Raw genomic sequence first — 14,783 nt, forward strand, 5'->3', positions numbered from 1 at the left:
CTAGATTTTTTTTCCCCAATGTCAATTACAAACTATTAAGTAAATATTGTATCAAGACCAACCCTCAAAGGATTGGTCTAACCTCTACCTTTGTCCTTATTTTCTTCTCCCACAAGTCAGGGAAAGAAAATACTTTAGTCAGTTTCCTGAATTAATTTGAATTAATTCCAATCTTCTCCTGCTGATTAACGAGCTGTGAAAATATAAGAAATGTAAAAAGAAAGTATTTTTTATTTATAATTGCTTTGTTAGATAGAGGTGCAATTTGTTATGCAGTATAAAACAGAAAATATATATAATGAAACAAATCAATTTTGGTGACAAGATAGATAAATAGAGTGTGCTTACCTATATGTGATGAAGAATTTTAAAATTAGAATATGGTTCTGCAATCAATCTGCTGTTCATTTTACCTGGCTATCATTTTCTTATGATGGAGGAAAATACCATAGTTGTATTCCCATGAATAGGAAATCCATAAAAAATAAACATTCTCTTAGCATTTGTTGGAACAAAGAAATATTAGTCTTGATAACAAGGTTTTCAAGAAAAAATGTACTCTGAAAGAAGTGTACTACTACCAACTACCCCCAAAAGATACGAGAAACAAATGACCTGCAATGACTAAGGATTTTAAGGATTTCTTTGAATCCCAAGTATGAGCAAGATATACAGCACTGTATCACATGGAGTCCTTTTTGAGCATTGATTAGCACATCCTCATGTAAAGGTTGCATTTGCCAAAGTAAACTTCATAAAATCTTTGACCATTGTATAAGCTGTCTACAGTTTAATGAGCTAACGAGGTCAGGAAAATGGTATGTGACCTGCAGTGCTGAAATTAAAAAAGCAAAAGAGAAATACTTACTGAGTACAACGTGACTCAGTCCAGTAGGGTAGGAAGAGATATGGACATGGACAGGAGGCAGGTTTCTTGATGGATCAGTGGATCCAGAGAAGAGGAATGGATGGAGGCGAGGAGCAGATTTTACTATTCTGTCAGTAAGGAATCATAAACCATGAAAAATTTATATCAGCCTATGGAAGGAGCTTTGTACCAACACTTTGTCACAGGCATTCAAATTTTAACATTTTGCTGGAACAACCACGTTAGGCCAAGGAACCAGTGAACAGCTCTGGCCAAGTACTTTCCATTGTGCCTTATAATACAAGAACAGCATTGGATTTTGGACAGGCAATTGGTAAAGCAAGAAATGCAACTGTCAAAAACTTTTTTCTTGCCACTGATAGTAAATTTTTGTTTCCTGACTTAAATGACACCTCTGACCTATTGATTCCACTACCTTGATGGTGTTCTCCATTGAACAACTTGTTCATCACTTGCCACATCTGGGTAGCTCTAAAAAACTGGCACTGAAGGGTAGTACTAGCAGATATGCCTATTTTACTAAACGCTATGGTTTGTTGAACAAGAGAGACAGTGTGAAGAAATAGCTATGTTGCTTCTCTATGTCTGAGGAGTTTAATGTGCTCTAATGGCTTAAGCCATCAGATCTGTTTACTGCCTACAGATTTTCTGTGCCACAGATTTGTAGCAAAGGATTTATCTTTATATCTGGAATTGTAGAAGTATATTAGTTCACTTGTAATTTTTTCACATCATACTAAGTGTTAAATTAACTCTAGGCACAATTCTATGATGCAAGAAACACAGATTAACAGAACCAGAGAAGAATTAGTATTCTTTTCATTCAAAATGCATTCAAAATCAAAGGAAAAATACAATCTGCATGACTCTCATACTACAAAGATTCAAGAACTAAAAGAAGATGTATGAGAAACAGATGAAAACATTTACATAGATGCAAAAAGACAAGACTCAGGAGGATATAATAAAAATCTATAAATATTCCAAAGACAACACTGTTATTCATGGAAATAGTGGAAGTTATTCATGGTCTCAAAACAAAGAAATAAAATTTTGTTGAAGTTAAGGGAAGAAAAAGTTCAAATCCACATATGGAAACTAATTACTAAATGGCACACATAAACAGAAAACTGATGATGGTGGTGAAACACATCTGAGAAACAAGTAAGAAGTGTGGATTAGTGGTTTGAGCCTACTAAGTCTAAGGTTTTTGAAATTCGTGAAAGAGAATCATAGTTCTAATTTATTTCTAGCCTGTGGAAAACTTCTTACTTGCTATGATTGACTGTTTAAAAAAAAATAATTTTCATAGCAGCACAATTCCACAAATTTCAAGAGGTCTGACACTCCTATATCACTTAGCTCTTTTCTTCATGACATTTGTAGTATGATTTCATTGAGATATTCTTGTATTCCATGGTTTGAAGAATTATTTTCTTTTTATACTTATTTCGTAATTTAGGTTAAGTTCCTCTTAAGAAACAAAAATTAACTAAAATTATTTATTTATTTCAGTTTTAAAAAAATAATAGTATAACACTAGTGAAAAAGCAAGTTTTGTGCAGGCTTACAGCTAAATATCAGGAATCACACAGTGTGAAGAATTTTGATTTCTTACTGGATTTGAAGTTCTATGCAAAATAAAATGGTTATATAACTTAACCTTGGATAAATAAGACAAAATTGAGCTGAAGACAGAAAAGATGACAAAACAATAAACTTGGTCCTATTTATCTCTTGTTATTCACAACAGCTCAATGTTCTGCCTTTCAATTCAACATATTTTTAAAAGTAATATTGAAGAAATATTCGTAATAGTATTCAGAAAAGTTGTTGTTATCATGAGTGAACTGGAAGTAAATTGCTGAACAAATGCCAAGCTATGACAACTCTTCTAGTAAATTTTAAGATGTCTTAAACATCTATATTGCTGTTAATATGCTTATCTCACAGCTACATACCATTAGTTTTAAGTGGTGATCATCAGTCTTGGAAAAAAATGCCCATGTGAACTGCCCATGGAGTTCCCCAAACATTTTTGAGGTTTTACCCATTTTAATCATCATCCACAAACAAATAGGATTGACCCATATAAAACCACTTAAATTTTTACAGAAGACAGAGCGTTTTTGTCACAAAAGATCAGTACAGTATTCCTCATGTGATTACACGTTTTTCCAACATGACATAGTAGGGTTTTTTCATTATTTCTTTTTGACAGCTAAAACTTTCAGACCAATGTAGAAGGTTCATGAGAAACAGCATTCACACAGAATCACAGAATCACAGAATCACTAAGGTTGGAAAAGACATGTAAGATCATCAAGTCCAACCATTACAAAAAAACCCCAAAAACAAAAAACAAAACAAAACCCCAAAAAAACACAACCCACAAAAACACACCACCCACACCACACAACACCATGATGTCCATCAAACCATGTCCCTAATGCCACATCCACACATTCCTTGAACACCTCCAGTGAGGGTGACTCCACCACTTCCATGGGCAGTCTATTCCACTGTGTCACCACCCTCTCAGTAAAGAAATTTTTCCTAACATCCAGTCTGTATCTCCCCTGGTGCAACTTGAGGCCATTTCCTCTTGTCCTGTCACTCGTCACTTGGGAGAAGAGACCAACACCCACCTCTCTGCAACCCCCTTTCAGGTAGTTGTAGAGAGTGATGAGATCTCCCCTCAGCCTCTTCTTCTCCAGGCTGAACAACCCCAGCTCCCTCAGCCGCTCCTCATAAGACTTGTGCTCCAGACCCCTCACCAGCTTCGTTGCCCTTCTCTGGACATGCTCCAGCACCTCTACGTCCTTCTTGTAGTGAGGGGCCCAAAACTGAACACAGTATTCGAGGTACAGCCTCACCAGCGCCAAGTACAGGGGCACGAGCACCTCCCTACTCCTGCTGGACACACTATTTCTGATACAGGCCAGGATGCCATTGGCCTTCTTGGCCACCTGGGCACACTGCTGGCTCATTTTCAGCCCGCTGTCAATCAACACCCCCAGGTCCTTTTCTGCGGGGCAGCTTTCCAGCCACTCTTCCCCAAGCCTGTAGCGTTGCGTGGGGTAGTTGTGGCCAAAGTGCAGGACCCGGCGCTTGGCCTTGTTGAACCTCATACAATTGGCATTGATCCATCGATCCAGCCTGTCCAGGTCTTTCTGCAGATCCTTCCGACCCTCCAGCAGATCAACACTCCCACCCAACTTGGTGTCATCTGCAAACTTGCTGAGGAAGCACTCAATCCCCTCATCCAGATCATCGATAAATTTATTAAACAAGACAGGTCCCAAAAATGAGCCCTGGGGGACACCACTTGTGACTGGCCAACAACTGGATTTTGCTCCATACACCACAACTCTCTGGGCTCGGCCATTCAGCCAGTTTTTAACCCAGCAAAGTGTGCACCTCTCTAAGCCACGAGTCGCCAGCTTCTCCAGGAGAATACTGTGGGAGAAAGTGTCGAAGGCTTTACTAAAGTCCAGGCAGACAACGTCAACAGCCTTTCCCTCATCCACTAGGCGGGTCACCTGGTCATAGAAGGAGATCAGGTTGGTCAAGCAGGACCTGCCTTTCATGAACCTGTGCTGGCTTGTCCTGATCCCTTGGTTATCCTGCACATGCCCCGTGAGCTCCCTCAAGATGAACCTCTCCATAATCTTCCTCGGCACCAACGTCAGCCTGACAGGCCTGTAGTTCCCCAGATCCTCCTTCAGGCCCTTCAACACTGTTAAAGATAATATGGTAACTCAACTTACAGACTGAATGAGTGGCAAACAGACTATGTATTTGGCTGAACACTAGACAGACAATAGAGCATTTTTTCATATTCCAAAACACAAGTCTCCTTTTTTTTCTTTTCACCATTAAAAGATATTAATGTCCATGAGACCCTTCCATCAAAACAAGGACAAAACTAATGAACACTGGGCATATTTTCGTACTATTACTAGCTGGCCAGAAACTATTGTTCTCCAGTAATCTGTTTTGAAGAACTGTAGTTTCAGTTACCAAAGTAGAACATAAAATTTCTTCCACGTTAGCTTGTCTGGCATCATAAAGTTGCTAATCTTAAAAAGCCAAAGCCAAATATGCTAACGTAGCCCAAGATCAGCTTTTAACAGCAAGAAAATGCTGTTGCAAATGGCTTCTCTATTGTAGCATTTTCATAATGGTAAGTTTAAGTTTTCAAGATAGCTTATTTTTGTTTCAAAAGGCAAAATCTTTTGAAGTGACAGAAAAGAATTGTTAATACTGATCAAACTAAAATGGCTTTTTAGAATTAATTTTGAAAAAAGCATATAATGATGCTGTTCACCATAAAGAGTATGACAGGAGATAGAGTCTTTAACAGTAAGACCAGTTGTTCTCCAGAGACCCAGCCCCTGATCTGGAAGAGAGAGACGGGGAGGAGAACGAAGCCCCGATAGTCCAAGGGGAAATGCTTACTGACCTGCTACACCACTTACACAAGTCTATGCGGCCGGATGGGATCCACCCAAGGGAGCTGGTGGAAGAGCCAAGCCACTTTCAATCATTTATCAGCAGTCCTGGCTAACTGAGGAGATCCCCATTGACTGGTGGTTAGCAAATGTGACACCCATCTACAAGAATGGCCAGAAAGAGGATCGGGAGAATTACAAGCCTCTCAGTCTGACCTTGGTGCCAGGGAAGGTTATGGAGCAGATCATCTTGAATGCCATCACACAGCACGTACAGGACAACCAAGGGATCAGGCCCAGCCAGCATGGGTTTATGAAAGACAAGTCCTGCTTGACTAGCAAGATCGCCTCCTATGACAAGGTGACCTGCTTAGTCGATGAGGGAAAGGCTGTGGATGTTGTTCACCCAGCTTTAGTATGCCTTTGACACCATTTCCCACACCATTGTCCTGTAGAAGCTGGCTGATCATGGCTTGGATGGGCATACTCTTCGCTAGGTAAAAAACTGGCTGGACGGCCGTACGCAAAGAGTTGTGGTGAATGTAGTTAAATCCAGTTGGCGGCTGGTCACAAGCAGTGTTCCCTAGGACTCAGTATTGGGGCCAGTTCTGTTTAAAATGTTTATCAATGATCTGGATGAGGGGATAGAGTGCACCCTCAGCAAGTTTGCAGACGACACCAAGTTGGGTGGGAGTGTTGATCTGCTGGAGGGTCGGAAGGCTCTGCAGAGGGATCTGGACAGGCTGGATCAATGGGCCCAGGCCAATTGGATGAGGTTCAACAAGGCCAAGTGCCGGGTCCTGCACTTCAGTCACAACACCACCACGCAATGCTACAGGCTTGGGGAAGAGTGGCTGGAAAGCTGCCTGGCAGAAAAGGACCTGGGGTTGTTGATTGACAGCAGGCTCAATATGAGCCAGCAGTGTGCCCAGGTAGCCAAGAAGGCCAATGGCATCCTGGCCTGTATCAGAAATAGTGTGGCCAGCAGGAGTAGGGAGGTGCTCGTGCCTCTGTACTCGGCACTGGTGAGGCCACACCTCGAATCCTGTGTTCAGTTTTGGGCCCCTCACTACAAGAAGGACATTGAGGTGCTGGAGCATGTCCAGAGAAGGGCGACAAAGCTGGTGAGGGGTCTGGAGCACAAGTCTTATGAGGAGCGGCTGAGGGAGCTGGGGTTGTTCAGCCTGGAGAAGAGGAGGCTGAGGGGAGACCTTTTCACTTTCTAAAACTACCTGAAAGGAGGTTGTAGTGAGGTGGGTGTTGGTTTCTTTTCCCAAATAACATTGATAGAACAAGAGGAAAAGACCTCAGGTTGCTCCACGGGAGTTTTAGATTGGATATTAGGACAATCTTCTTCACTGAAAGGGTTGTCCAACACTGGAATAGGCTGCCCAGGGAGGTGATTGAGTCACCATCCTGGAAGTAATTAAAAGGCGTGTGGCTGTGGCACTTAGGGACATGGATTTATGGTGGACTTGGCAGTGTTAGGTTTATGGTTGGACTTGATGATCTTAAAGGTCTTTTCTGACCTTTATGATCCTTTAAATGTTGCAAAGCATTTGGGGATGAAGTTTTGAACTGGTTACTTAGGCACACGTATTTCCTATGTACATGAGACTAAGGTGGTGTTCTTGCCTGGCAGCTAGTTCCTACATTTAGTTGTACTTATTTCCAGGCTTACTCTTTCCCTAATGTAAAAATATTATTTGAACAGGCATAGCTGGCCTAAAAGAGGCAAATTGGCAAAGCTGGCCTCAAGCAACTATTTACTATAAAAGTCTAATAATATCATGGTCAGTGCCAGAACAATGATAAGAGATGTAGACAGATCTCTACTTTTACACAGAATCAGCTTTGTCCAGCTAATATTCTCAATTTTTGTCTTGTTAGCAAAAGAGGTAATCTATTATAACCATATATAAAACTATTTTAACTTACCCATATCACTCCACAGATATCTTCAGGAATTGTGATATTTTCTGGGAATTGTTATTATTCTGTCCCAGATTCAAGACTCCCACCTTCAGGCACTTCACTAAGAAGTCTAATTTAAGGCTCTTGTCACAGGAGAAACAAATGGAGAGACTCATGGGTAGATGAAGACAGTGGTTCAGACCCTGGTAAGATTAAATATGTATCTTCTCTTCACCAAGAGCAAATCTCATGTAACAGAGTTGCTAATTTGGGTTCTTTACTACTCTATCACTGATGTATGATCAGATCGTGGGGAGATTGAGTTTATGAAGGCACTTTTTTGAGTCTGGTAAACATGAATAAAGCTGCTCTCCTGGATCTGTCATGCTTTCTTTCAATTTCTACCACCCACTCTGTCTCCCAGAACATGATGGGGATTGATGGACAGCCAGGAGGAGAAATCAGAATGCTTGAAAATCTCAACAATGTAGAGAAATGGAAAGTTTTTGCTGTTGAGATCACTACAAATACCTCTTTCTGCAACTTTACTGCCCAGAATAGAACATTGCATCCATTCACATTCAGAAGAAAACTTTTGTAACCACATAAGCTAAAAAAAGAGGAGGGAATTATTCAGAGGAAAAAAAAAATTGAAACTTCAATATCTGACATTTAGCAGCAAAAATAAATAAATAAATAAATAAAAGTTGTCCAATTCCCTTGTTCATTCTCCAGTACACTAAAATAACAACTTTCAATAAGAGAGTGTAAGAAGTGAACACATCATAAAAGTAATCTTATCACAAGTTCATGTCTTAAACCAAGCTATACAGTTTTACAGATTAACTTAAACTTTGATTTTGCCAGATATTCAACTCCTCATCGCTTGTCTGGGATTTACTTCAGTCTGCTCTTACAAAAAGCAACACAGAATTAAGATATGAAGAAAAGTTAAAAAAAGGAGGAATTTTCAAGTGGAAGATCACAAATTTTCTCACAGTCAACTTTCATGAGGGTGATAGCCCTCTCAAACCTACTTGCAACCTTAAAAGATCAAAACCAGAAGTCTTGTCCAGTGCTAATTAAATACACTGTAGGCCAAATAAATTGGAAACAAGGTGTGAAATCCACAACCTGAAGAGTCTGCCCACAATTGATTTTGACTTTGCTAGGTGAAAAAGCATGAAACATCCCTCCTTTAAGTCTCAGTCTTTTTCCTGCACCAAGTGAAGTGTGTCTTTGGGTCTCTCACTTTAAAATCCAGTTGATTTCTTACCTGGTCATAACATTGAGGGGGGGAAGCATATTCCTTTAGAAAGTCACCACTTTAATATCCTACACTTTATCAGCCAGCAAAATCTTGACAAAAAATTGCACTAGACTAATTTCATTGAGAAGACACTGATGTGTGGACTGGTAGTGGCTAAGACCACAGTCTTTTAGTAACATTCTTCTACTGTAACTTTATACAGTGGAAGAATAAAGAAAATTAATTATACGGTTTCTGCATGCTTTAGGGGATTCACTTACCAAAGGAAAAAAGGTAACTTTTTTATTTCCACAAATAAGCAAACAGTTCAAAGCACAGAAAGTTTTCACCTCCTCTCAATTCTCAAAATAAGCTTCCGTATTTTTTCCTAGGAATTGGAAGTGAAGCCTGACCATAACTGCCATTGTACTTCATGGATGTAGGAGCTGACTGTGCCTTCATATGTTCTTACACATTTGTCCTTCCTACTTTGTTTTTATCTCCACCAAATACATTAGCAGCAAGCACTAAGACCAAATAGATATTAAAACATAATCAGCAATCTCTGAGGATGTGTTCAATGCTAATACACTTTTGGACGTATCTGATTAATTTTGCTTTCCACTGACTTCAAAGTTTCAAAGTTCTTTGTTATTGCATACTGGAAGATATGCCCAAATATTTCTCACTGGAGTTGAATAATACATTCTAAGTTTTGAAACATATAGTTGTTTAAAAACATATGTTTGAATATGTTGAACTGATTCATAAAAGTAACTGATACAGCTGTTACAACTTGCAATTCCCAGGCTAGTATATATATCTGTTTGTGGCAAAACAATGAGTTAAATCAGCAAATTCACACAGAAAAGCTAACAAATACTTTTCCACTATTTTTCTGTTTTGAAATGACTAAAAATTGGAAAATAATTCCTACTACTTGCACTCAGCAAAGTTGTGTTAATTTACACTATTTTAACCTGTAATTATGTCGGTGAACTTAGATTTCTAGCTGATTTGCAAAGCATTAGATTTTAATATTATCGCAGTACTCCTACATATGCAAGAGATTTTCTTTTAAGTAAATAAATTTTTAAACTTGCTATAAGAGATTTCCAATATTGAACAAAAATTCTTTTTTTGGTTTTACATTAACAAAATTTTCTTATACTTCATTTGTTGTTGCTTCATTTTCCTTTGAGACTCATATGGTTGGTTAGAATTGCACAGTGCTTTGAAAATGTGTGAAAGAATGACCCAGTAATTGCTTTGAATATTTCCTAATATGGAAAAAAAGATTTTTCCTTCAGTTAAATAACTCTTTCTCTCTCTTCCTCCATTTGATAATCTTCAAGGCAGACTCTTTGTTTTAAATATGTTTTTCTGAATGTTGTTTTGAACATTGGCAGTTTTTTCTGATTTCTCAGTAACTGGAAGCATCTGACACTGCACAGAGTTTAGGTTTTTCTTGGCAGTTTTTTCTGATTTCTCAGTAACTGGAAGCATCTGACACTGCACAGAGTTTAGGTTTTTCTAATGTAACATGGTTAGTTAAACTGGATAGACATTTTTTTTTCTTCAAAGGGCCAGGATTCACTTACCAAACGGGAGGATGAAGCAGGAAGAGACTGTTTTGTTTATATTGGATCTTTTCTTAGTTTTGCAGACAGCTTGCTGCTAGGGAACTAATGTGACCTCTTCAGAATTAAGCATCTCACACCACAGTTTTTCCTGAAAGCGTTTGACACATTAAGCCACATGCAAACCAGCCTAGACTCAAGACTAAGCAGACTGCACAGTACTTTCTGTGTGATCATATCACAGTAACAGCCTCAGTCTTCCCTTAAGTACAACACTAAATAAGATGTAGAATAGATATTAATGCAGCCATCTCCTTTTCTCAGAACCATGATTTTTTTGAAAAGAATTTATTTGACACCAGTGAATATAGCCATAAGTAATATTTCTAACAAGACAGGAAATCTAAATTACTGTCTGTTACTGCATCATTAATAAAAGGGAGCTGGTATCAGCAGGGCTGCATTTCACAATGTGATATGCCTATTTTGGAAGGACTTTAGAAGTTCTCACCCTCAGTAGCCAAATATCTTTCTGCTTTTCAGCTCTTTAACTGGGTATCAGGACACCTTCAGCATGTGTAAAACAGCACAACTACCTTCATTTAAGTTTCATTATATATTAGCATCTGGAACACCGATTTTTTTACTGACTAAATGCTTTAACAGTTTCTTGGACAGTTTCTGTGAATCCTGGCAGAAGTATTTCAGAAGTCTGCATCAGGAATTGGTTTACAGTTATGTGGTGTTGTACAGGGACTACAGTATATCTACAGCCAATGCAGAAGGCCAAAGTTTTCTCAGAATAGGCTAGCAGGGGAATCACTGATCAATATATGTACTACAAAGAAGACAGACAATATTCTAAGCTTTTCCCACGTTTGTCTCCTAGCCTTATGCTCAAGTGTGGGAGCAACTTCCACAAGATATAATTAGTGCTTGAAATATCTGTTTAGTGGTGAATTAACATTTATTTCTCAGTCAACATTAGAGAACTTCTTTCATAAATATGAAACAATGTTACAATCTGATCTGGAGAACCAGACCAAAAAGGGGAAAATTTTACCTAGGTCACTGATAAACTATATCTTTGCTTGACATCTTCAGTGGTGGAATGTTATTTTCCTGTCCATAGCTTTGGCTAAAAAACCTCTATCAGACACGTTTTTGATTTCTCAACACCATTACACATGTGTGTGCATTTCAATGAAGAGAACAGAAAAAACATATAGAGGTCAGGTTTGGGCTGCATACAATTGACTTTCATCCAGCTTTTGAGATATTTTAATTTTTCAGGCAGATTTTATGAAATTTCATCATACAACTCTAGCATTGTTAAAAATAATTGTACAAAAATAGAAAAAAATTATATTAAAGGGGAAAATATGTGCATCTAAAATAGCTGAGCATTTTTAGATGGTCACTGAACATTATCTTTGCTTTGCTGAACTGCACGTATGCCAGAACGGCTTTGGTATTTTCCTCTTTAGGAAGATATAGCTTCTCTGCATTTCATCCAGAAAGCTCCTTTGGATTTAAATAATTTGAAAGATCTGCTCTAAACTGAAGAAAAGTTGATTGTTAACATTATTCCAGAAAGTTTTCCAACATAGGTGTCTGAAGGTACATGCACACTGTAGAGACTGATAAACCACTATATTAATTCTTCCATCTTTCAGGAAACAGGCATCTTACAGACAGACATTATTTTTGTGGTATAAAACCATTTGAAAGCCAACATTTTAGCTCTTTGACTCAGTTACTGAAAGTCACAGGTCATTTTGTGCAGCCATAAGTATTTTTTTCAGGCTTTCCAGTTAGGGAAGATTTTTCCCAGTTAGGGAATATAGATTTTATATCTTTATTTACTTTGTTACAAAACTGATCTTTGTTACTGACTGATCACAGTGGCTCTATAACATTACATACCAGTCTCCATGTACTGAAAGTGAGAGGAGAGATGGAAACATTCACCAGTGAAATATTAAAATCCTGCATCTGGCTTCAGATGTACTGAAGATCTTTGGCTTCCAGTGAAGTGCAAGGTGCAACACACCTATGAAAATCTATTTTGTCATCTATTGACAGTTCAGGGATAAAATGGATAATCTGTTTAGTGAAAAAAAAGCCCCAACTGCAAAAGTGTTATGAAAAATAGTTAATCATGTAACTCTGAAGCTTCAGATCATCAGCTATCAATTTTTACTGTCTCATAATTGACACTAAGTGATTTTTTTACTAGCTAGAAGGATCATTTACCTACCACAGAATGTTCTTTTTCTTTTATTCCATCTTTGAAAATCAATTTCTTTCCTATTTCACTTGCTGTATGGCTGTATGTGTGGCATTTAATGTATTCAGATTTCCTAAAGTAAATAATCTGAGCATCCTATATACATATTTTGTATTCCTCAGCGTTGACCACTTATTTCTTTCAGCTTCATGTTACAGGGGTAAAAAAAGTATTAGTTGTCTTAGTATTTTTCCAATTTCCTTATCTTTTTTCTAGAAAAATCTTAATGCTAAGGTTGTCCAGGATGCCTTGTGAGGTTTACATTCCAGCTTTTTCTAATGAAAAAGGTAAAAATAACTACTATTTTCTCTTGGACTTTTAATTGTATTAAATCAATAACAACTGAAGACTGATCTTTGCTATTCCACACATGTACTAATGGAGTAGAGCTCTTTGGACAAAAATAATGGAGAGACCAAGCCAATGGCAAATATCTTTGGTTTTCTTCTTCCAGTACATGACAGTAAGTTTAAATTATTGAATTTACTCTGACATTCAGAAAGCCTAACTTCCTTTTCAATTATGAAGTATTATCTGTAGAATATATTTTTAATGTTCCCCCCTTAGGCAGTAGGAACTGATTTATCCATAGTCATTAATGAGTCAATGAAGAAATAAAAAAGGATTGCTTCTCAGGTCTTTCTTCCTTAGATCTGTGATTATGCATCAATACCATGGTGCTTCTCATAAAAAACAAAACAACACAAAATACCACGGGTAAACATTAACTCTACCTTTCTTCTGCAAGAAAGGTGACCTTGTTGCTTTCTCATCAAGGTTCATGCTCTTTCCAAGGACAAGCCCAACTCGTACTATCCTGTTTTCTGTTCTTTATTCAGCTAAGCAATCTTTAAAAATTTATGTGTTTTGGGAAACAGAAATTCCCAAAATACATAACACGCCTAACACAGTAAGCATAATACTGATGGCACGCATCTGATAAAATGTTGATATTGACATGTTTCAATAACTGAATGGAAAGATCAGCAAGAATAAGAACACTGAGTTTTTAACATAGTGAGTATAGATCTACATTTCAATGAATAATCTGATATGGCCAAAGTTTATCACCTCAAATAGAATAATACGGATAAATCAATTTGGTTTTCTTAAGAGGTCAGAAGTGGGGTGATAAGAAAAAAAATACAAAACAACAGCATTTCAGTAGAGTGCTTAACTTTGACAATTGTATTTAACATCATTAATCTCTTCTCAGCATCCTTTGCATACTTCAGCTATTTTTGAAAAAAAACCATTAAGTCCATAGAATTAGAAACTGTTTTACTCCTTTTACATTTACATTATTTTGTGTATGTCATTTTGCTAGATGCTACATTTGCCATCTGATTCAGTTACATGAGTATATTTTGGAAGTCAATAAATAATAAATTATAAAACATGGTTCATATGATGTGCGTACATCAGCAGTTTTCTGATTAAATTGGTATGCCTCTGAAAAGGTCTTCAACATCCTTCCCACTGTATCAGTCAAAGTATCATTAACATATCCCATTTTTATGCAAATAATATAAAACTCTATGGAAAAGGCTTTATGGTTAATATACCTTTTTTAAAAAAAAATTCTGAATTGTAGAATTCATGTACACTACTGCAAACATACATACTAGCTCTCTGTAATTTAACAAGCAAGGATCCATAACAGCATTGTAATCTTTCTTTAACTTTTACCTCAGTAATATGAGTCCAGGTAAATTCACTTTCATTTATACCAAGATTTTTATAAAGGAATGAAATAGATTTTTTTGCTCATCACATTTTAATTTAAAATAGTGTCTTTCACTTAGAGTATTATATATAGCCAACATCACTGAAAGATGACAATGTTCAACCTGAGGACATCAGACAAACAATGTGTTGTGTACTACACTGGAAGACAGTAAGGGAACAGTATACTGATAACTGAAACAGCATCATCATTTACTTTTCTATCCACAGAGGGGGCTTCCAGGACTTCAATTATGGTCTTATCTGAAAAATCAGACAGTGAACAAGAGGACAAAGAATGAATTATTCTGTATCATCCACAAAAGTGGAGTTTATCGTCTCCAGTAGCAGTAATGCTTCTTCCTTTCTCTTTCAGTTTTATTTCTTAATTCATTTCCCTCTATCCCAGACATGATCCAGTGAAATAGCTTCTTTAAAACAGGTTAAAACTGTTCCCCTTTGGTACTGTAAGTATTTACATGTTCCTTTTTGCAGTGCTGCTCCCATCTCATAGTTGCAAGTAGTTAAAGAATGTATTGTTTAACATTATACATTTGCACAATAGTTATATTGGCATGTAGAAAAGAAGTGACATATTCAACCTTAGCACATAAACCATGAATAGAAAACAGGTCTTTTTATTAATAGTTACATACCTCTTACAGTAGAACACAGCTCAACT

The 14,783-nt window shown here is 37.4% G+C and overlaps 1 protein-coding gene across 1 annotated transcript in view; it reads right to left on the minus strand.

Annotated features, from left to right (window-relative positions):
• The window catches only part of CNTNAP4 (contactin associated protein family member 4), a gene marked incomplete at its 5' end in the record, with an annotated part of 190,638 nt that overhangs the window by 133,870 nt on the left and 41,985 nt on the right, over window positions 1–14,783 (minus strand). The window contains 1 exon segment of the mRNA XM_059833251.1: window positions 2,041–2,084. Within this exon segment, the coding sequence (XP_059689234.1) occupies window positions 2,041–2,084 (44 nt within the window).

This window comes from Gavia stellata, chromosome Z, assembly GCF_030936135.1.
Source record: "Gavia stellata isolate bGavSte3 chromosome Z, bGavSte3.hap2, whole genome shotgun sequence".
NCBI lineage: Eukaryota > Metazoa > Chordata > Aves > Gaviiformes > Gaviidae > Gavia > Gavia stellata.